Raw genomic sequence first — 23,520 nt, forward strand, 5'->3', positions numbered from 1 at the left:
AGCGCGCGATACCCGAAACGGGCTCACTTTCACTTCGATGGTAGAGATGCAGCCGACGCGAGGCTGGCGAGGCGCTCATTTCGGCTGCGTGCTTACCCCGCCTTGGTCAACAGCGCCGCCCCGCGGCATCGGTGCGCTGTGGGGTCACGTTTGCGCCGCCGGTATTCACACCTCCCCTTCTAGCCACCCTACCCATGGTGACACTACCAACACTACAGTCATGCTACACTGGCCATGCAATGGCCCCAAAGCTCAACGTTGCGTTACATGCACTTGTGTAATTGTGCTGACCCCTCCAGCTGTAGCCTCAGCACTTTCCATTTGTTGCTCCCAGATACAGCACATTTCCTTGACTTTCAGCTTGTTAGCAGCTCTTATGTGTTAGCGGTGGAGTTGTGTCAACGTGTGCATGGTGAGCGAGCAGCAGGTAAACAAACGGACGTCCCTGGTGCTGTCGCTTGGGGGCACCTTCAAAGGTAAACATGGATTCGCGCACAAAACAGCTCATTATACCTAAGTCCGCTGCTTTCTTTGTTCATGTTGTAACGGCACGTTCATACACACGAAGAAGAAAAGGAGCGGGGGAAGAGGAGGACTTGTTTTTGCTCTGGCAGCCTCGCCTCATCCAGTGCTTTAGTGCTGAGCTTTCTAAATAGACTCCTCCTGCCTTGTAACAGTATGTCATGTGCGTAACTTTTCATCCGTAAGCGACATTGTAATAACACTAATACAGTAGATTACACAGGTGGTGTGCCTGCCTTAATTTTTGTCTGTGCTGTTTTTAGGATATCATTTACGAACTACACACTCGTGATGTTTACACCTAAAAACGTTTCCCGGTGGCATGAGGAGCTTATGTTCCACTTTGTGGAAGTTACGTACTAAAGTGCTTTAGGCCCATATACCTGGATGTGTGTATCGTCATTTGTCTAATTCGTTTTATTGTGCTGCTGTCTTTACAGCTTCTGCTGATGCTGATGTTAGTTGTTTCAAGTTTATTGCTTCATTCATTAGTGGTACATATATGCAGTAGAAGTTATACAGAAAGAGGTCCCACAGTTATAAACTGCAGCGGGACCTCTTGTTCTTAGTTACATAATAATATATAAATAAAAAGGCGTCAGTTGCGGTTATAAACAAAGAATGGATTACACAATTTCTACAGTGTAAAAGTAATAAAACCTATGGCAACACATCACAACATAAAAAAAATTACATAATAAGCAACATAAACATACTTCAAAGAATAGATGCAGTTTACAGGGTATTAATATAAGCTCTCAGTGAACGTTGGTATGACGATAATGTAGGTGAGGATTTCACGTGAGTAGGTAAATTATTCAACATTTTCACACTAGCAAAACCAACAGTTAGTTTGCCATAGTTGCTGCGTGATTTTGGAAGTAAAAGGTTATTTTGTAAAGAGAACCTGGTAGTGTTAGGATTAGCAAGACTATTCCTACCAATGACATAATGTAATTGTGGGTTTTGAAGAAGGCGGTAAATAACGATGCTGTGGTTGTACCAGATAATTTTATTTATAGTGAGGATACTTAACTCAGTGAAGATGGGGGTAACATGAGCGTTATAAGGAGCTGAAGCGATGATACTGACACGTGTACTTATATTTATCGGGCGACCACGTTTCGCCGCCTAACAAATCTTATCGCACAGCGCGGGACGCGCCTGCATGTATCCGAAGTTTCTGGAAAGTTATCGATGCTTCTATCCGCTGTATGTTGTCGCCGAACCTTGTGTTATCTGATTTCATCGCGTGACGCGAATGGTGTAGAACTTTGTGGAAGGCACACGGGTCCCAACGATTAGTCTGGAACATTCGATGACTGCTGTATAAAAGCTGACGCGCTGGACCCGCTGATCAGATTTTTGACGATCGCCGACCGTGTTCGCCGCTATCGTTGTGCTTAAGTGTAGCCTGTTTTGTGGGCACAGGTTCGCCCAATAAAAGTTAGTTTTGTCGTTCACAGTATTGCTACTGTGTTCTTTGAAGTCACGATCACGTGACATCTGGTGGAGGTGCTTTTGGTCCATGTACCGGACGCCCCCGACAAGCCGTGATCCAAGCCCGGACCGTAAAGAGAGCACCAACGTAGTCACGGACCATCGAGTAAGCCGTCGTCTACAACAGCTGCCCCCGGAACACGGACTTCTACCTGAGAAGACCAAGAAGATCGTGGCCAAGACAACCCCAATGGCTGCCCCAGCGACCCCCGTTGTCCTGCAACAACCTCGGGACCCACCGACCTTCCATGGAGCAGCAACTGAAGACCCGGAATCCTGGCTGGAGACGTACGAGCGAATCGCGACTTTCAACAACTGGGACTCCGACGACAAGTTGCGGCATGTATACTTCGCCCTAGAAGACTCCGCCAGAACGTGGTTCGAGAACAGGGAGTCGACATTGACAACATGGGACCTGTTCCGTACCGGCTTCCTGCGCACCTTTACAAGCGTCGTGCGCAAGGAAAGGGCCGAAGCTATGCTGGACGCCCGAGTGCAGCTACCTAACGAGAACGTCGCCATATTCACGGAAGAAATGAACCGCCTGTTCCGCCACGCCGACCCGAATATGCCCGAAGAGAAGAAAGTCCGCCTTCTCATGCGTGGCGTGAAGGAAGAACTTTTCGGCGCAATGATACGAAGTCCACCGAAGACCGTAGAAGAGTTTCTTCACGAGGCCACCAGCATCGAGAAGACACTCGAAATGCGGAACCGGCAATTCAACCGCCGCACGAACTCTACCAACTACACAGGAATTCAGTCACTGGCCACCGACGACCTGCGCGAGACTATCCGAGCGGTCGTGCGGGAGGAACTACAAAAGCTGTTTCCTTCACCGCAGCCTCAAGTGGCTTCGATTGCCGACGCCGTACGTGAGGAGCTCCAACAACAACTCGGAGTAGCCCCTGAATCGCCGCAGCCTCAGCCGCAAGCGATGACATACGCCGCTGTAGCCCGCCGTCACGTTCCCCCTCCGCACCCACGGCAGGGCCCAGTGACGACACAGTTCCGTCGTCCACCACCAACCCCGCCGCCAGCCCGCCAACCCGTCACCCCACGCGGCATTCCAAGGAAGACTGACGTTTGGCACGCCCCTGACCATCGCCCGCTTTGCTATCACTGCGGAGAAGCCGGGCACATCTACCACCGATGCCCATACCGGGAGATGGGACTCCGAGGGTTCGCCGTGAACGCGCCGCTCAGTGGAGCCCTCGACGACCGTCCCGTTCGCCGTCACCAGGCCGTTACCTGTCGCCGCAGCGCCGACCATACACTGGCCCAGCCCGGGGCCGGTCTGCGAGCCCATATCCGGAAAACTAAAAGCAGCAACCGATGGAGGTGCGGTTGCTGTTCGTCGAATTGACGAATATCCTCCGACGCCGACGGAGACGTTAAAGAGAACATCTCCACGACATAATAATGACACGCCACCGTCCCGACGAAGTCAGAAAGCCAAGACTACACCGACAAAAGACTACGTGACGACGCGACGTTCCAGCTTCAGTTTAACGCGACGCAGCCATGATCCGACGCCAAGACCTAACTGCAACGCCAGACAAAGAACCACCGACCTCGACGTGCTTCTCGACGGCCACGCAGTTACCGCCTTATTGGACACAGGGGCCGATTACTCCGTAATGAGTGGACACATCACCGCCCAGTTGAAGAAGGTTAAGACCGCATGGGAAGGCCCTCAAATTCAGACCGCTGGAGGACACCTCATCACGCCGACTGGAATATGCACGGCAAGAATAACCATTCATAACTGGACTTACCCTGCCACCTTCGTTATCCTCCAACAGTGTTCACGAGACGTCATTCTCGGTATGGACTTCCTGAACCAACACGGCGCAATCATCGACCTGCAGTCGAAGTCTATAACGCTGTCGGAAGATAAAGCGACACCGCCGGAGAGCCCTCGTAGTCGCCACGCCTTGAGTGTGCTCGAAGATCAAGTGAGCATCCCGCCTCGCTCCAGCATTGTTATTTCGGTCGGCACAGAAACACCTGCTGACGTAGAAGGCGTCATCGAAGGCGACCAACGTCTATTGCTAGACCGTGAAATTTGCGTCGCAAGAGGGATCGCTCGACTGCATGGAGGGAAAACTGAAGTGTTGCTGACAAACTTCAGCCAGGAGTTCAAGCACATCAACAAGGGCACGACGATCGGGTACATTGAGGAAATTCTGGAAACCAGTAATGCGTTTGTCCTCTCGGATTCCGCCGCACCTGCCCCGACGACCATGGTTCCCGAACCAAACTACGACATTAATCCAAGTCTCCCCATGGGCAAGCAGCAACAGCTCAGAAGTCTGCTCCGACGATACAAAGCCTGCTTTTCGACATCATCGAGGATTCGACAAACACCAGTCGCCAAGCATCGCATAATCACCGAGGAGTGCACTCGACCACTCCGCCAGAGCCCTTACCGAGTTTCGCCGCGAGAACGTGAAGCTATAAGAGAACAAGTCGACGAAATGCTGCGCGACGACATCATCGAGCCGTCGAAAAGCCCGTGGGCGTCCCCTGTTGTCCTGGTGAAGAAAAAGGACGGAACCCTACGTTTCTGCGTCGATTATCGTCGTCTGAACAAGATCACGAAGAAGGACGTATACCCCCTCCCACGGATAGACGACGCATTTGATAGGCTCTGCAACGCTAAATACTTCTCGTCGATGGACCTCAAGTCTGGCTATTGGCAAATAGAAGTCGACGAAAGAGATCGCGAAAAGACCGCCTTCATAACCCCGGACGGCCTCTACAAGTTCAAGGTTATGCCATTTGGACTGTGCTCGGCGCCCGCAACGTTCCAACGGGTGATGGACACGGTTTTAGCAGGATTGAAGTGGCAGACCTGTCTCGTTTACTTGGATGACGTCGTTGTCTTCGCCGCCAATTTCGACGATCACCTTAGGCGGCTTGCAACAGTACTAGAGGCCATCATGTCATCAGGACTTACTCTGAAGCCGGAAAAGTGCCACTTCGCTTACCAGGAGCTTCTATTTTTAGGCCACGTCATCAGCAAATCTGGACTCTGCCCCGACCCGCAGAAGACAGCTGCCATCGCAAAGTTCCCGCAGCCCATCGACAAGAAGGCAGTGCGTAGATTCCTTGGCATGTGTGCCTACTACAGGCGCTTTGTCAAGGACTTTTCACGCATCGCGGAGCCGCTAACCCATCTAACCAAATGTGATGTCGAGTTCAAGTGGGAAACGCCGCAGGCCGAGGCATTTCAAGAACTCAAACGACGCATGCAGTCGCCGCCCGTACTTGCGCACTTCGACGAGCACGCCGATACCGAAATTCACACTGACGCCAGTAGCCTAGGCCTCGGTGCCGTCCTAGTCCAGAGAAAAGATGGACATGAACACGTGATAGCTTACGCTTGCCGGTCGTTGTCAAAAGCGGGAGGCAATTATTCTACAACCGAAAAGGAATGCCTCGCCATCGTTTGGGCTACAGCGAAATTTCGCCCTTACCTATATGGCAGGCCATTCAAAGTGGTCAGCGACCATCACGCGTTGTGTTGGCTAGCTAACTTAAAGGACCCTTCAGGACGGCTGGCACGGTGGAGCCTCAGACTACAAGAATATGACATCACTGTAACATACAAGTCCGGACGAAAACACTCAGATGCCGATTGCCTATCACGCGCCCCCATTGACCCGCCGCCGCAAGATGACGAGGATGACGACGCCTTCCTTGGCATAATAAGCGCGGAAGATTTCGCCGAACAACAACGAGGGGACCCGGAGCTAAAAGCCCTAGTCGAGTATTTGGAAGGGCACTCCGACGTTGTCCCTAGGGCATTTAAGCGTGGATTATCTTCGTTCACGCTTCAAAACAACCTACTCGTGAAGAAGAACTTCTCACCAGTCCGCGCCAACTACCTTCTTGTTGTTCCGTCGGCGCTGCGTCCAGAAGTACTGCACGCCCTACATGACGATCCGACCGCTGGGCACCTCGGTTTCTCCCGAACGCTATCGAGGATACAAGAAAAGTATTACTGGCCGCACCTAACCGCCGATGTCGCCCGTTACGTCAAGACATGCCGAGACTGTCAACGACGCAAGACACCACCGACAAGGCCAGCGGGATTACTACAGCCGATCAAGCCTCCTCACCGACCTTTTCAGCAGATCGGGATGGACTTGTTGGGACCGTTTCCGACATCAACTTCGGGAAATAAGTGGATCGTCGTAGCGACGGACTATCTCACCCGCTTCACTGAAACTAAAGCTCTACCGAAAGGCAGCGCAGCCGAAGTGGCAAAATTTTTCGTCGAGAACATCCTGCTGCGACATGGTGCTCCAGAAGTCCTCATCACCGACAGAGGAACGGCTTTTACAGCAGAGCTCACGCAAGCCATTCTGCAATACAGCCAGACAAGTCACAGGAGGACAACTGCCTACCATCCGCAGACGAATGGTCTCACGGAGCGCCTGAACAAGACCCTCGCCGACATGCTAGCAATGTACGTCGACGTCGAGCACAAGACGTGGGATGCGGTCCTGCCGTACGTAACATTCGCTTATAACACGGCGGTACAAGAAACAACACAGATCACGCCATTTAAGCTGGTTTACGGCAGGAACCCGACGACGACGCTCGACGCTATGCTGCCGCACGTCACTGACGAGGAAAATCTTGACGTCGCTTCCTATCTCCAGCGCGCCGAAGAAGCTCGACAGCTCGCCCGCTTACGGATCAAGAACCAGCAGCGTACCGACAGCCGACAGTACAACCTGCGACGACGCTTCGTCGAGTACCAGCCCGGCGACCGTGTTTGGGTATGGACCCCGATACGCCGACGAGGACTAAGTGAGAAGCTACTGTGACGCTATTTCGGACCCTACAAGGTTATCCGACGTATTGGCGCACTGGACTATGAGGTCGTGCCAGACGGCATTTCGCATTCACAGCGGCGCCGCGCACGATCTGAAGTGGTCCACGTGGTGCGCCTTAAACCCTTTTACGGACGCTGACGAACTTCCTTATTTTGTTGTCTTCTTTGCTACGAGTGCTTTTCCTTATTACTTTCGTTTGTTTGCAGCATCGGGTTGATGCTTTTTAAGAGGGGGGTATTGACACGTGTACTTATATTTATCGGGCGACCACGTTTCGCCGCCTAACAAATCTTATCGCACAGCGCGGGACGCGCCTGCATGTATCCGAAGTTTCTGGAAAGTTATCGATGCTTCTATCCGCTGTATGTTGTCGCCGAACCTTGTGTTATCTGATTTCATCGCGTGACGCGAATGGTGTAGAACTTTGTGGAAGGCACACGGGTCCCAACGATTAGTCTGGAACATTCGATGACTGCTGTATAAAAGCTGACGCGCTGGACCCGCTGATCAGATTTTCGACGATCGCCGACCGTGTTCGCCGCTATCGTTGTGCTTAAGTGTAGCCTGTTTTGTGGGCACAGGTTCGCCCAATAAAAGTTAGTTTTGTCGTTCACAGTATTGCTACTGTGTTCTTTGAAGTCACGACCACGTGACAATACGGACAGCGTTATTTTGGATGTGCTGCAAGGGAGCTATATGACAGCGATATGTAAGACCCCAAGAACTGATACAGTAATTTAAATGGCTATAAATGAAGGCATAATACAATGTTAGGAGAGTGTGCTTTTGAAAGTACTGTCTGGCCTTTAAAAGCACCCTGATACCATAGGCAGCTTTCTTTTTTATGAAGCTGACATGCAAATTAAACTTTAGAAAGGGGTGTAATTGAACACCTAAAAATGAGCACTCATTAGATGGTAATATTGGGTGAGAAGCTATGTACAGTGGTAGAAGGTTATGTCGAGGTTTACTGTGTGAACTAAAAACTACAAACTTTGTTTTCTGAGGGTTAATTAGCAATTTATTTTTTTTGCACCAACTACTGACATTATTTAGTTTATCATTTAAAAGCTCGGTTAGCGTAAAGATGTCGTTATGTGAGGCGTAAATAGTGGTGTCGTCCGCGTACAAAAGACATTCTGTAGAAGTTAGGCAGTTGGGGAAATCATTAATGAAGATTAGAAATAAGAGGGGACCGAGTATGGACTCCTGTGGAACGCCAGTGTTAATTATTTTTGTGTCAGACAGCACTGCTGAAACGCAAGCCTGTTGCTGTCTGTCGTATAAATAGCTTCGCAGTAGTTCCAAAGATGGACCTGTTATGCCATATGCGCCGAGTTTAGTAAAGAGAATGTTGTGATTAATGGAATCGAATGCTTTCGAGTAATCGATAAATACAGATCCCACGAATCTGCCCCCATCAATTTCCGCTTTTATCTTGTCAGTGAGGGTGATTAAAGCTAGGTTAGCAGAATATCCAGCATGAAAACCGAACTGTCTTGGTGTTAATAATTGGAACTTGTCCAAGTAATTAGATAGGCGCTGTGCTAATAGTTTTTCTATTACTTTACTGAAACACGGCAAGATGGATATGGGCCTGTAGTTTGCTAGTAAGGTGACGTCTCCTTTTTTGTGCACAGGAATTATTTTTGACTTTTTCAAGTCACTAGGAAAAACGGCAGTTTTAAAGATTAAATTGACAACGTGACTGCAAGCTTCACATATGCTGTCAACAATTTCTTTGATATAATACGAGCATATGGAATCTAAACCAGGACTGCAATTTTTAAGATTCACATTTGTTGCTCGAACTTCACTGGGTGTAGTTGGGAACAGATAAAATGATTGTTGTGTCAAGCGTGGCATGTGAGTGTCATTACCCCCAGGGATATCAGGCACAGTACCAAAAAAGTTGCTGAATGCGCATGCAATATCTTCAGGGTTTGCAAGTGTGCAGTCTTTTTCTTGAATTTTCGTTATTCTATTCCTAGTAGGATTCTTATTCAGAAACGCATTAAGTATCTGCCATTGTTTCCGGGAATCGTTCCCGGTTTCATTTATTACATTTTCATAGTAAGTTTTCTTTGCTTGTTTAAGTAGATATGTCAGTAAGGTGCAAAACTTCTTGTACCGAAGCTTAAGAGATTGGTTAAATGGTCTATGTTTGCATTTACGATACAGGTTTTCTTTCTTGCGCATGCTCTTCAACAATCCTGGTGTAAGCCAAGGGTTTGACGGGGAGGCAAAATTTTTACGGCACTTAACTATTGTTGTTGCTGAGGATATACAAGCTTTAATTGTGCCAGATAACTCAGTATAAGAGGCTTCAGCGTCATTTAATGATGTTACGCGCGACCAATCTGAACTGTTAACTAGCTCTATAAAATGTTCTTTGTCAAACCTGGGTTTAGTGTACACAGTTTCCATGGCGGGATTAAGACGTGGAAAACGGAGCACAATTGGAAAGTGGTCGGTTATGTTGCTTCGTACGATAAAAGCTTTAGGGGGATAAAGCAGGTTTGTTAGTGCATGATCGATGAGAGTAGTCGAGTTAGAGACTCACCTAGTGGGTAGTTGTAACAATGACTCGATATCGTATCCATGACAGATGCTAATGTATTCTCTGCTGTAAGCGCAGTCCTCATCCAGAAGATTGATGTTTATGTCTCCCATGATAACCATGTTCTTGTTTTTATTCGAAACAGTGTGCAAAATTTCATCTAGAGCGCAGCAAAACGTGTTTATACTAGAGCTCGGTGATCGGTAGATGCAGCCAAATACAGTGCTTTTTTCACCGGTATTGAAACATGAATTATTGATTTCAATCCATACTGCTTCGCAATCGGGCATACTAAGATTTAAATCTATCCGGCGTTTATACTCTATATCTTGTGAAATAAAGATTGCGGAACCGCCGTGATTGGATGACACGCGATGACAATATTCCGGAGTGTATGATGGAAATGAAAACAAATTCTTGTCGCTATCGCTTAACCATGTCTCTGTTACACAAACCAGTGAAAACGAAATATTGATCGATGATAACAGCAGGTGAAACTCATCATAGTGTTTTTTCAGACTTCTTGCATTGAAATGGATAGCTGAGCAGCTGGGATTTGACAACAACGATGCCAGTTCGTTTGATTCAACGTAAGCCATGTTGGAAGAAGCGAAGTGCTATTACGCATGGTTAGTGAAAATCGCGAGATCTGCCTCGTTTTGAATTCGAAAAACCCTGCTGTCAGTGTTCTTCCTTGCCTTGATTAGGCAGTCGTCAGTCCATAGGAACTGCCAGTGATTTTCTTTTTTCAAAGATAGAGCTTTCGAAAATATCTTTTTGTTTTCCTGTGTCAGATGGTCGTTGACGTAAATCGGCTTAGACTCAGTTCCATGAAAGCCTATGTCTCGAGTCTGTAGAGGCGCCTTACGCGCCTTGCTTACGAATTCTGCTTTCTTTGCCCTCGAGGTGAACCTTGCGATTAAATTTTTCGTGCTTGAGACAGATGGCACTCGATAGGCAATTTCGATGTCGTCCCTCAATACCGGGCAGTCAATTTTACTTCCAACAGCCTGAAGAATCGCCACACAGTCTTTGCCTTGAGTGCAGGGTACACGCTTTAATTCAACATTATTTTTGCGCGAGTATTGCTCTAGCTCACTTACTTTCTGTTCCAAGGCTGCGTTTCTAGTTGTAAGTGCCACGTTTGTAATCTTCAGTTTCTCGTTCTCAGACTTCAGTTCCTCAACAGTTTCATTTAAGTAAGCCAGGCTCCCCTGCAATTCCTCCAAGTCTTTCTTGAAGTTACCATCACACGTTTCTGGTTCAGTGGCCATCTTCGATTTAACTCTCGCCAGAACTTGTTGAGCCACGGTAGCCAGTTTTCCCTGCAGAACACTTTCTAGCGCATCAAGACGCTTCGCGAGTTCAACATTTGAGGGCATGATGGATACAAAGCACCGAGACAACAACTGTAATAGTGGCAGCAGTTGCGATATGCAAGAGTTAGGAAAAAATGAAAACCAAAGCCCACCTGTGTAGGGAATAGCAGATGCTTATTAGCAGGAATGCCAGAAGCTCCCTCGTGCACGCTCGCAACTGCTGTCACCAGTGTCGATGACCTGGGCGTGTTGCGTATATATAGGCTCAGAAGTAGACGGTGCTGCCGCTGACGGAAGTGACGGTGCCTCACTGCGCAGAGGTTGGCGATCAGGCCTGAGTCCGCTGGGCCATGCGCAGAAGCAAACTTCAGGTCGGTGATCAGGCCCGAGTCCTCTGGACCATGCGCAGAAGCAAACCGCAGGACGCGGTGTCGCCGGATCCGCGCTCCTTGTGATATCTGTGTAGGGAATAGCAGATGCTTATTAGCAGGAATGCCAGAGGCTCCCTCGTGCACGCTCGCAACTGCTGCCACCAGTGACCATCAAGATCTAGCCTATCTCTGCATCGTTGACAACAATTAGCCGCAAGTGCTGATTCCTGCTGGTTGGCTTAGTCCAGGATCTGGTATTTGTATTCATTAGCCTAAGGCATATGCTGTTGCTTCTAATACTTGAGCTGCTCCAGTAAAGGTAGATTGAATTAAAGGTTGCTTGAGTGATGCATGATACTCTATCACTGTTGTGCTATACAGGTGGCAAGGCATCTTCAGATTTAGGCCAGTAAGGGTGGCCAGTTATCTGTTGGACATTCCTACAATGCATTAAATGCGCATATAACATTGTCTAGGCCAAAACACTTATAGTATTGTATTGCACTTGATGCCTAATGCCATCACAAAAGACAAAGTAGAATAATCCAGAAAATTTGTTTCCAGCTTTCCCAAGAGAATAAATCTTGAGAAATAATCGTGTTGCGAACTGTGACTGATCATCCTCAGCTGTGAGCAATTTCCCTGTGGGACTACTGTTGCTTTCCAACGTGTATTGTGTCAGGTGCACTACCACTCGCCAGTTGCATCCTCAATGTCTGGCTCATTGTCATAAGACTGTGTCTATGTCTACAATGCATTTGCTGTGCCACGAGCGATGCCTGTGAACGGTGGCAAAACTCTAAGTATAGATTAGGTCTCAAACACAGGAAATGCTAGTAGGCCGAAACAATCACATACATTTTTTTCAACATCAGAAATATTTCTGCAGGCCTGCAGGTATGCCTAAATGTCTCGGTGTTTGTCTGTGTTGTGATCGGAAACTGTTGCCGCATTGTTCTTATGGTCATATATTATTGCAACTTTGCTACTTGCTCTGGGCTTTATGTGTAACAGTGTGGTGTACTCTGCATTTCATTCTGGCATGGACATGTGGCTGCGATGAAATATTTTGAAGTGAATTTCTTTGGCCCTTTCGACCATTTTCGTTGTTAGTTGGAGGTACGTAATCGTTGGGGGTCGGACTTGGCAAGCAAAACATTTGTTCGCTCTTTTACGTTTTCATTCGATTGTTACTTTCTTCGTTCACCTGCTTGTTCATTAGGGCTATTCGCTTACATTGACAATCATCGTGTATGGTCTCTGTACATTTTTTCTTCACTCAGGCACCAGCGGTCTTACCAACAAGAGCTTAGGGCCTGCACTCTTGCTTGCTAACGTTGCGCATCTTTGATAAAGTTTTGTCTCACCTCCGTTATTACAGCAAGTCATTTCTTGAGGAGTTGTCCGCCATTGTTCATAACGTACAACAGGGTTGAGCATTGCCTTTACCTCGCATGGCATATCACATCATGGCAAATGTGTCAAACATAAGTTAAGCTGTCGTGTTGTGTGTGTCAAAACTACAATCAGATTATGAGGCACGCCTTAGTGAGCCTACCAGTGTTGAGCTGTGGAAACACCGATGCCGACCACTGCAAAAAGCTGCTGCTGCTAATTGCCAGGAAGTTTATCAGGTGGCTTTTTAAAAATTTTGCTCAAGTAGTGACTGACAGAAATGCTGCCGCCAAGCTGCTTATAAGGAAACCACTGTCTCGAAAAGTTCTTAAGTTATAGTCGAACTTTCTGCAAGCAAATCACTGTCGCAATCTTGCTGCGCATCCCTGAAGCACAATTTGTAAGTGACGGAAGCAAAGCCGGCTGACCGCTGAAATATTTCTCTACCTTTGCCTCCTCCTTTCCCTGCTTCCCCATAGTTGTATCACTGTATCAAGCAAGGTCCCTTGACCATGTTCTGCAGCAAAGGTGATGTGGATGAGTTGATGAACACTGGCGAGCCGGATGTCTGCGAGATGCAGTCATCAGACAGTGGTGTGGAGACTTTTGACGAATCCTGTGGTCATCACTGTCGAAGAGTAATGAGCTGGGAGGATTGACGAGATGGCTCCTTGAGCATCGTGTCATTGTTTCTGTTCTGCTCGGCTTCGTTGTGGCTAAAGACGGGAATGTCGTCCGTGAGGTTGACGACTCCTGTTAGTCTGCTCAGGATTTTGGGCATTTGCTTTTTGAAGTATTTCGGTGCTGACATTATGCTGATCAAATGGGAGTCTTGTCAAGTGCAAGCGCCCAGTTGGCGTTATGAATGTCATCAGCTCTTGGCATGTTGGGAAGAGAGGGATTTGGTGGAAGCCGGAATATGCATCTACTCTTGAAATAACTTGCCTCACCTAGCTGCTAGCTCACCCTTTTCCGTCCCTACGCATCCGCCCAGTGATACTTTAAGCGTTTTCCGTTTACATAATAAAGTTTCTTCATTCATGAATCAAATATGCTTTGTTTAGTTCTTTTTCATGTTTTTCACATTAATTCATAGCGTCGCCTTGGTGCAAAATAACATAGTACCGAAACGCATTCGACGCGTCAAAGCTGCCTGCTTTCTTCATGTCCCACTCCTGTTCCTTCAAACAGAAAGGTTTTTAATGTATATGGTTAAAGAAATATACTCACTAAGGCATGCCTTCACACTCTTCTTGGGAACGGTGAACTGAGGAGCCTGCCCTCCCTGAGCTACAGCCACTGTGATTGTGGCAACCATTACTTCATACCACCTCAGCGATGCCAAATCTGATCAACAAAAAGGACGGGCAGGAATTTGGAGCATACCTGTCTTCACTGTGCATGTTTTTTTTAAACCAATCCTAACAAAACTTTCACTCTTCTTTGAAAATTCGCCAAGTGAATCTATTGCTAAAAACTTCAAAACTCACTGCATGACATTGTCAAAAGACCGCCAAATGCATATAAAAAAGCTAGGAACAAATTACATCAACGGAAACCATAAACCTGCTGTCATGTCGTAATAACACACAAAAATGAAAGTAAGCATGGTGTTTCATTCACATTAGAATAAAGCCGAACCCAGTTATAACAATATTCAAGCGCCAGGAAAATTCCGTTTTTTACCCAATAGTTGTTATCGGGTTGAATGAAAAAATCAATATAGGGGGATATCAGAGCTGTTCTGAAAAAACTAATGGGGAGTAGGCCAGCGCCCCTCCCCACCACGTTCCTCCATGTGACTGCTGAGTGTGTTCCCTCATTTAACTGTTTCCTTGGTGCTTAGATCACGTGCAATAAGCCATGGCTGTTGGCGGTAAAGCGCCCCTCACCAGGCCCCATAGCAAATTTTGGTTATATGCTGAAAGTTGTTACATGTCCTCTAGGGAGCGTTCTGCCACAAAAATTTTTGAAATCGGCTCATTAATAGCCGAGAAAGAAATATTTCAATGCCGCGAACCCATGATTTCAGAAGGTGAGCTCCACTGCATAGCGAGGCACTGTTTTCACTCACCCCATTTAGCCTCTGCAAGCGAAATTTCTTCCCTGCATTCTCCCATACCGGACCTGAAGGATCGTGACGCATACGTCACAGGCGCTGCCTTATTTTTTTTTTCTTCTACCTTTATTTTTTTTTGCCGCTGCATATTTCCGCTGACAGTGTTGCACGTGAGCTGTTGTGGTGTCTCATTTTGTGCAGCATACAATTTTGCACACTGTGCACAAGGACACATGACTTGCGGTATAATTCAGTGCTACACGAATACTGAGTTGGAGCAAGTGGGTCGCAGCCCATGATCACGCACTGGAACATGGTAAAAAATGGCATAGTTTCAGTACCTGTGCACATGACGGCATGACCGTGGGGACTAGCAGACGAAGTGGAAGCACATCTCTCTTGCTTCAGTGCGAAGTAAATAAAAAAAACATGCAGATATTCCGTCTGTGTGTTTTGTTTTATTATTTCTCTAAACTTCAACTCGTCAATTCCAGCAACAGATCATATAATTAACAGATGTTGCCTTGAGTAATTCTCGAAGTCGGGTGTCACAACGAGCGATGTCACCCTGCGGACATGACTACGTAGGAGCTGGGACACGACTGTGTCACTGTCCGGCTTGGAGCATGGTCGCCGCGAGAGAAAGGGAAAGTGGCGTTCAGATTGAAATTTCAGACCTTTCCATGGTGCATAGCGATGTAATTCTGTGCAAACATGATCGTTAGCGCGCATTGTATGCCCTGCGCGTGTCAGCTCAAGATGACCAGACCTGGTGAGGGGCATTTTAAAGAATGGCACTGCTTTAACAATTGCAAAGATGGGTCATGGGTGGTGTTATGTACTCCAGGGTAGCGTATCTTACTGCTGCCGATAAGTAGCGACGCCTGCCTATCAAAGCTCGACCGACATTACGGTTGGGTAGCGTGGCGTTGCCGGCGGGCTGCAGGCATCTGGTAGACCGTGGCGACCAAGCAAGGGCGAGACGATTTCTAGTGCAAAACTTGCTTGGTTTATTCAAAGGTAGATGAAAGAAAATGAGAAGAGCATGAAGTGATCAAAAGTACATTTTGGGGCCCCTTAAATAGGCTCTCTACAATCGTGGGCGGGATCTTGCTTCCGTCGACATCTCGTGACCGGCACAGAAAGAGGGCCCCTCCCAGTGGCGTAGCTAGGTTGTCTGGCACCCGGGGCCCATAGGTCTTCTGTCGTACCCCCCCCCCCTGGTGTAGTCGAGGAAGGCGAGGATATCGACAATTTCTGGGTTTCAGCACCAGTACAGCCGCCTTGCATACCTCGCACGTCCCCCGGCTCCCCTTCTCCTTCGCTTTCTTTCCCAGAGATCGCGAATGCAGCAGGTATTGGCGGCGAGGAGTTACGGAGTCGCCATCTATCGGAAGCGCTTCGCTGGCGTAGTTTGAGGGATCACGCGGCGCGCTCCTCATAGGTTTTGCTGTCAGTGCTCAGTGAAAACACCACGCGGGAGCTCTCCCGGAAATTTCTGTGAGTACTTTCGAAACGAGAGAAAGTTTTTACTGTCTAAATAAAAATATTGGGCAAACTGAAAGCACAGAATCGTTTACAGACGCTATCTCTTTACCGAATACGTAAAGTGAACGCCACTGTGCGCAATTGCAGCAATGGAGTCTCCCGAACCGGCTTCTTGCGTGAAAGATAGGCAAACGCTGAGAGCAAACTATGTGAAATATGTTCTTATAGTGTTGATATAACTAAATCGAGCATAATAGAATGAAGCCTCAATGCAGCGATCGCACAGCTTCGCAGCGACCGACAGCGTGTCTGCATGCTTGTCCGCGCACTGTTTCGCTTTCGCCGCGTGCGCGTTTTCGCACCGTGCCATGAGCTTTAGGCCGCAGAATATGAGCATTTCACAGTATACAGGCAACCATTGTTGCGTGTGCGCTATCAGAGCTGTTCCAAAATAATTTCGTTGTAGAGACTTCGACGCCTATATCTACGGCGACTGTGATGTGCCATCGCGACGATTGAATCTTTCTTTTCTAAATTCTTGGACGTTTCAATATTATTTCTCGAGTTGCGTCGGACTATATGTTTATCGGTGTTCTCAGTGTGCGATTTCGCGCTGCTTCTTTTTTTGTAATCCAGTGCATTATTTCAAAACACAAACATGACCATATGCCATGCTTTCTTTTTAATGTGCTTCTTACAGCTCCCTTTCCACTCCAGTGAACTTGCCAGTATCTATAGCATCGAAAAGTTCATTAACCAAACCGTCATGACATTAGTCGGGCAGCAGACTCGGGCGAGCGTCTCAGGGCGCGTTTTTCGAACATCGCAGACCCGGCGCCGTGGCATAAATATTCCTCGCGTCTGCGCTTGCTGCATACCCGAGTATCAGTCGATGACTGTTTGCCGGTTTTATGTTTCGCGAGCCAAGCTTCACGCGGCTTCTTTTCCTGCGGCTACGTATGAATAAGGATGACACCGGGCTCCGTTGCGTACGTCCGGCACTGAGCAGTAGCCTACCATGTTGCGCGCCTTCAAAGGCAGCCACTACCTATTGTAATGCTTTCAATCGTTGTAAAGGAGACACTCAAAACGGGAAAATCTCGTCACTAAATGAAGACCGCAGCGTACGAGGGAACTTAAACTCTCGTTTCCAGCTCGCTTCGGCGCTCCCGAAGCAGCCGACGCGGCCGCTATGTCCACGTGATCCCTAATAGCACGTCACACCGACGGTGGCGCCAGCTTTACAGTGGTAGAGCTCAAGGCCAATACACGCTGTTTTTTTCTGCGCCAAATAACACAGGGTGCTGCACTGATAACTTGTGATAAGCGCACGTGCACATCTTCTGTCAGACTGTAAGGCTTGACAACCAATACAAATGCGGCATCGTGGCAAATACGGCTCACGTCACAAGAAAAAAAAACATTTTTGTAAAGTTTTAATTACCAATTTTAACGGGAACATTGCACTTGCAAAATTGAAGGCCGACATTCATATCTTGCCCAACCACAACTTCACAAAAATCGTCGTAGGTACTATGGCCCGCAGTATTTTGGCGGTGGGCAGCCCTGAACGAAAACTAAAATTAAATTGTGTCTCAGTGACGCTGATCTCCCCACCATATTAGAAAAACGGAAAACGCCAATTGCCTCCCTGCTGCGCGGGCGCCAATGCTATGACAATTACTAGTTCTCTTCATTCTGATCAATAAAGCCTTGTTTTATTTGCTGCTATACGGACAAACGTGATTATCCGAGCTGCGGTACCACCAAAAGATTGGGAACAGAATAGAGCAACGCTTCGCGTCGATTCTTGGCGTCACCACACAAAGAAAAGAAGACCGCGATGAAGCCCGTGCCAGCGAAACCTGTTGGTCTGCACTCGCAATGGAGATGGTTGAGGGATCAACGTACGTCACTGGTCCTCTTTCATATTTCTTTCGCTACTGCCATACTTGGCACCGCCCGCAGGGCCAAAGTACTGTAGGTTGTAGCACCCACAACGGTTTTCTTTAAGAAGTTTTTGTTGAGTTAATAATATGACTTTGAGTTCTCAATTCTCGAATTGAAGTGCTTCCTCTATAAGTACAAATTACGGAATTATCAAGGATATGGTTATTACTTATCTGCCATATTTTTCGCGCTACCGAGTTCCTAGTAATCACAAAAAGACATAACTTCATAGAATCTCGATCGGGAAATGTCATTACAAAATTCACCTTTCTTTTTATGAAATTCTGTGCAGCTGAAACAGACACTGTACCTGTGACATGAAGTCGCACAACAACAACAGTTTTCTGAAACTTTCGAGGGTAAGAAGGAAAGTGTGAAACATAGCGGCAGGTTTCGCAGCGGCTTCTCGGAGCGAGCGGGATAGGGGAAGTAAAAGCGAGCCGGACATCGCGGCGGGCCCGCGACTACAGCCTGCCGAGTCATACGCCGCCAAACTCTTCGGCCGAACAGAGTCTGAAGACGATCCAGAGAATCCCATTCGCGACTTTTGACGACCCCTCTTATGCAACGTCGCTCTCAATGAACGCTCCGCCGTAAACGCGCGCGCCGGGCGCGCTGGTTGAACGCCCTCTTGCTGCTGTCTTTGTTCGTCTTCGCTGCGCGTTCTGAACGGAAGAGGTACCCAAGAGCCCCAACGCCTTACAACGCCTCACTGTATGTTTAGCGACTCCTGCTCCCAGCATGAACACACAGCACGAGCGCACCCCACATGAAACGTTCCGCTAAAGCGAATAGCTTAGTGACCATTTTGCGAATTAAATTTTTTAGCCCGAACATTCGTGCAATTGTTTCGTGGGGTGTTGGATAGAGCTGCAGCCGACAATTCTGCGGCGCAAAGCATCAGGTACATGAGCTCGGGCTACTGGATATTGGAGCATTCTTTGCCATTTGCACCCAGTCAAGCCGGCGGAAAGAGGGTTGTCTTCAGGCGTATGACACCCCCTTCCCCCCCACTGGCCCCTTGCACCCGGGTCCCACGGCCCCCCGGCCCCCCCTGTTGCTACGCCACTGGCCCCTCCTCCTCTGGTTATACTGAGCCTGCTGCAAGGAGGAGGTCGTCACGCCTCCTGGAATTGTAGACACCTGTCCATCTCTCTTGCGCGTCGCGAGTTCGTGGAAGTTCTCCTGTAGTTTGTTCGAGAAAAGGGTCTCTTTAAACTCGCGCACACACACACACGCACACACAAAAGAGGCCTGTACACTGCGGGGCTTTCGTCAGACTGGCAGACATTCGAAATGGTCATGGCGAATTAGGAAGTCACGCTTTGTTCCGACGAGGCCTGGTGGAAGAAGGTCGGGTGAGAGAAAGTTGTTTCTGCACATGGTGCAGGACGCCAACCATCGCAGGAGAAGTCACGCCTCATTTCGACTTAGAAGGTCACATGAGAGAAAATTCTTTCTGCACGTGGTGCGAGACGCCAACCATCGCAGAAGTCACGCCTCATTTCAACTTAAAAGGTCACGTGAGAGAAAGTTCTTTCTGCACATGGTGCGGGACGCCAAGCCTAACAGCACCTCCGGCGGGGGAGGAAGATCCCGACGTGTAGGGGCCAGCAGCTGCTGTGCAAGGGATTGGCGTTTCAGTAGCAGAAGTCCCCTTAGAGGTGACGAACTCTTAGTTCGTAGCTGGTAGATTCCTGGGAGTTGTCGTCAGTCCTCGTGGCTGCTCTTGTGACTTTTCTCCCTGGTCCGGTCCGGTGAAATTGGTCTTGCAAGCAGGTCTCGCAACTTTTCATCTCCTGCGTGGGCAAGCAATCACCCCAGAACAGTGCCAGACCCACAACCACAAAGCAGCGTGCACAAGGCCACCCTCCTCCAAGGCACACCAGGCTCTAAAAAAAAAAGAAAACGCGCTACACCTTTCCCATTCCTTACGGGACGTCCCTACCTCCTGAACACTAAAAACAGCCATTTCTTGAAAGCGTTAAGACGTGGTTATAAAATCAGCTAACAATCGACTACACATCGGAAAAACGTATGAACGAACGTACAAATGCCATGGAAACCCGGGTAAGCATGAGGCTTTCGTTACTCTAGGGGCAATGACTCAAACCGTTGGCATTGCCGTTAAGCTTACCCTTCTTGTAGCGAATATCGAAGCTGTACTATTGAGCCAAGCTCCAGCGCTAAAGACGCCTGTTTTTCGTAGACATGGACTGCAGCCATGCGAGGGGACAGTGGTCAGTCTCTATGGTGAACCTTGAACCAGTGATATAGCAAGCTAGCTTCTGCACCTCCCATACTACGCAGGCGCATTCTTTTTCTGATGCACTGTATGCTTCCTCACGAACTGAAAGCTTTCTACTGGCGTAGAGTACAGGGTGTTCGTTCTTTTCATCTCTCTTTTGACAAAGCACCACCCCCATACCCCGTCGCTGGCATCACACTGAAGAATGAATGGCTTAGAGTAGTCGGGCACGTTCAACACTGGCTGACTCGTTAATGCTTTCTTCAGCCTACTAAAAGCCTTTTCTTTTGCGTCATTCCACTTTACTGTTTGGGGTTCTGTTTTTCTGAGAGCATCCGTTAAAGGACTCGGAATACCGCGGGATATATCTTTGGTAATAACCTGCAAAGCCAAGGAATGATCTGATGTCCCGCTTGGTGCGTGGTTGCGGGAGGTCAGTTTAACCTCGGAAGGCTGACAATGACCTTGCCCTATTACATGACCTAGATAAGCTACCTCCGCGCGCACTAATTGGCATTTGGGAGCCTTAACAGTTAAGCTGGCCTCTCATAGATGGCACAGCCCGGTTCGCAGGCGTTGCATACGGTCCGCTCAGGATGAAGAAAAGATTGCTATGTCATCGAGATACAGAAGTGCAAAGTCCTCCATTCCTCGTAGCACCTGGTCCATAAGGCTAGAGAAGCAATACGGCGCATTCTTCAATCCAAAGCTCAGGACTTTCGGACGAAAGGTTCCCATCGGGGAAATAAACGCTGCAAGCCTACTTGCCCTTTCGGTCAACGGAACCTGCCAATACCCTCTGACTAAATCGAGTGTAGAGGTGAAATTAGCACTGCTCACTTTCTCAAGCCTTTCCTCGATATGCAGTATTAAATAAGTCTGGTCCTTTGTGATTAAGTTGAGCCTGCGGTAGTCGATACATGGTTGCGACTCCTCTTCGGGGACCTCAACCAAGATAAGAGGCAAGGTATAATCACTATCTCCTGGCTCGATTACACCTAGCTCTAACATCTTGCTTATTTCAGCGGTCATGACTTCACGTTGACGAGGCGAAACGCGATAAGTTTTCGAACACACTGGGTCCGATGAGGTTATCTCTGTGTCGTGAACGATCGCAGTGGTCCTGCCCGGTGTGTCTGAAAATACGTCTTTAAATTCAAACACGAGTTCCCTCAGTTCGGCCCTTTGATTTGGATTCAACTCTGCCTGTTCTACCAACTTGTCAATGGTCTTGTGAATGTCTTTTGCCTCCGTCACTGCTGTTAATTTTGGAAAGTCGACAGGCATCTCCTCAGGTTGGTTATTCAACGAGGGTTTCAGGATCGTTACCTTTTCCCCAACTTCAAAGCGTCGCGTGCGAGGAGCCGTCTTGTCATAGTAATGCTCAGCATTGCTTTGTGCCTTACGCGTTTCCTGCTCAGCGATCATTGTGGCAGGGCTTATGTTCAATAACTTTCTGCATTCTGCCTCGCAAGACATTTCAGGGTCCAGCGCTTGCCTGACCTCTTCCTTAGCTGGTGCACTTTCCGCATTATCCCCTATAGGGCTGTCCTGTCTGGTGCTGGCTGACGAATGCTCCGTCATACCTGTTTCCTTCACCACTGGGCATTCGTACGCTGCCTTGGCCGCGAGCTCCCTTGCCTTGGAACGAGTTAGGGCTTGCTCTGTTCCCTCACTAAACCCGATTCCCTTGCGTCATAGCAAATCCTCTGATTTGTTAGAAAACAAATACGGATACTGCGGCGGGAGATGTGCCGAGACGGCGGCTTCGGTGTCCAGTACTCCAAAAGGTCCTTCGATATGAATCTTGGCCACAGGGAGACAAACACTGGAGGTTTTCACGACTTGTCTTATACAAGCACATTCTGTGAACCGGCCTTCCTCTACGTACGACGAATGCACCACGTCCATTGTGGCTGCCGAGTCGTGAAGCACTCTACACGGTTTGCCGTTTACCACGAGGTCTCGAACGTATGGTTCTAGCAATTTCAGATTTTCCTCGTTACTAGTCAGTGACATCAACACTAGTTTGGGATTTTTGCATCCCACGGAGATATGCCCTGTTTGCTGGCAGTTGTAGCAAACTATTGGTTTCTTGGCCTTGAAAGCCTTTTTCTTTTACCTTTCTGCCCTCTGTTCGGGTGACTCCTCCCTTCCCTTGCTGTTCTTGTCACTACTTTTCACTGAATCTGACCTTTCCTTTGATTTATACTGATTCGACTTCGACCATCGCTCTGGCTTGTCAGGTCTGTATTTAGTCACCTCCTTGTTAGGAGCTTCGTTGCCTTCGAACGCACGGCAAGTTACGTACTCCTGAGTGAGATTGGCCGCTCTCATGATAGTGTCTATGCCTGGTCTATCCTGAACCCAATGCTTGATGTTTACTGGCAGCTGGCGATAGAACTGTTCTAAAGCAATGCACTGCATTGTCTTTTAGGCGTCGCTGAGTGCACCCTCTTCTCTGAGCCATTCCTTCAGGTTTACCTCCAAGGTGTATGCAAAATCTGAATATGACTCACTTTTGGTCTTCTCGACTTCCCTGAATTTTCGCCTAAACGCTTCCACTGATAATCTGTGCTTTTTAAGCAGCTTCGTTTGACTTCATCGAAGTCCTCTGCTTCTTCTTTCCCCATGTGGGCGATGATATCAGCTACCTCACGTGGCAGCAACGTAAGCAAGCGTTGCGGCCACGTGTTTCTCGCGAATTTTGACTTCTCACATGTGTGCTCAAACTGTACCAGAAAAAGACCTATGTCCCCTCCTATGGCGTAGGGTGCCATCAAGTCTGTCATTCTGCGCTCACTTTTGCGTGCCTCTGGGCTAGGTCTTTCAGAATTTTGAGCTTTCAAGAGCTCAATCTCTAGGCGCTTCATTTCAAGTGCGTCGGGTGCAACATGCTCTTCCTTTTCCTCTAAGCGCTTACGCTCTTTTTCCTCTAGGCGCTTACGCTCTTCCTCTGCAATGCTCTCTAGGCATTCCGCCAGTTCATTGTCCGCCTCGATCGCTTCGATCGCCTGAATGATCTCCGGCTTTCTCTTTGATTCGGCATTTTCGAGGCCCAACTCTGGCCAAGCTCTACAATTCCGGCTTCTTAAGTGCCTTCAAGTTCATGGCTGCCCTTAGTGCTGCTAACTCTTCTCTCTATAACAACCTTGTCATATTCAAAACTTCCGTCACTGGTTAAAGAAAAATCACTGCCCTGTACTTTCCAAAAAATACGTAAAGCCAAGTGATATCTTAGTGAAGGAAAGCCATGCACTC

At 48.2% G+C, this 23,520-nt stretch overlaps 1 protein-coding gene across 6 annotated transcripts in view; it reads left to right on the top strand.

Moving 5' to 3' along the window:
* The first annotated feature begins 193 nt into the window (after positions 1–193).
* LOC126526471 (uncharacterized) overlaps positions 194–23,520 on the top strand; it is a 218,290-nt gene continuing 194,963 nt past the window's right edge. For 5 of the 6 annotated variants that reach the window (XM_072289604.1, XM_072289605.1, XM_072289608.1 and 2 more), the window contains exon 1: positions 194–476. In XM_072289604.1, coding sequence (XP_072145705.1) covers positions 410–476 — 67 coding nt within the window. In that variant the 5' untranslated portion in view covers positions 194–409. Of the gene's footprint in view, positions 477–11,289; positions 11,374–23,520 lie in introns of those variants that run through there. The other variant, XM_072289606.1, reaches the window with a different exon arrangement.

The sequence above is a fragment of the Dermacentor andersoni genome, chromosome 8, assembly GCF_023375885.2.
Source record: "Dermacentor andersoni chromosome 8, qqDerAnde1_hic_scaffold, whole genome shotgun sequence".
NCBI lineage: Eukaryota > Metazoa > Arthropoda > Arachnida > Ixodida > Ixodidae > Dermacentor > Dermacentor andersoni.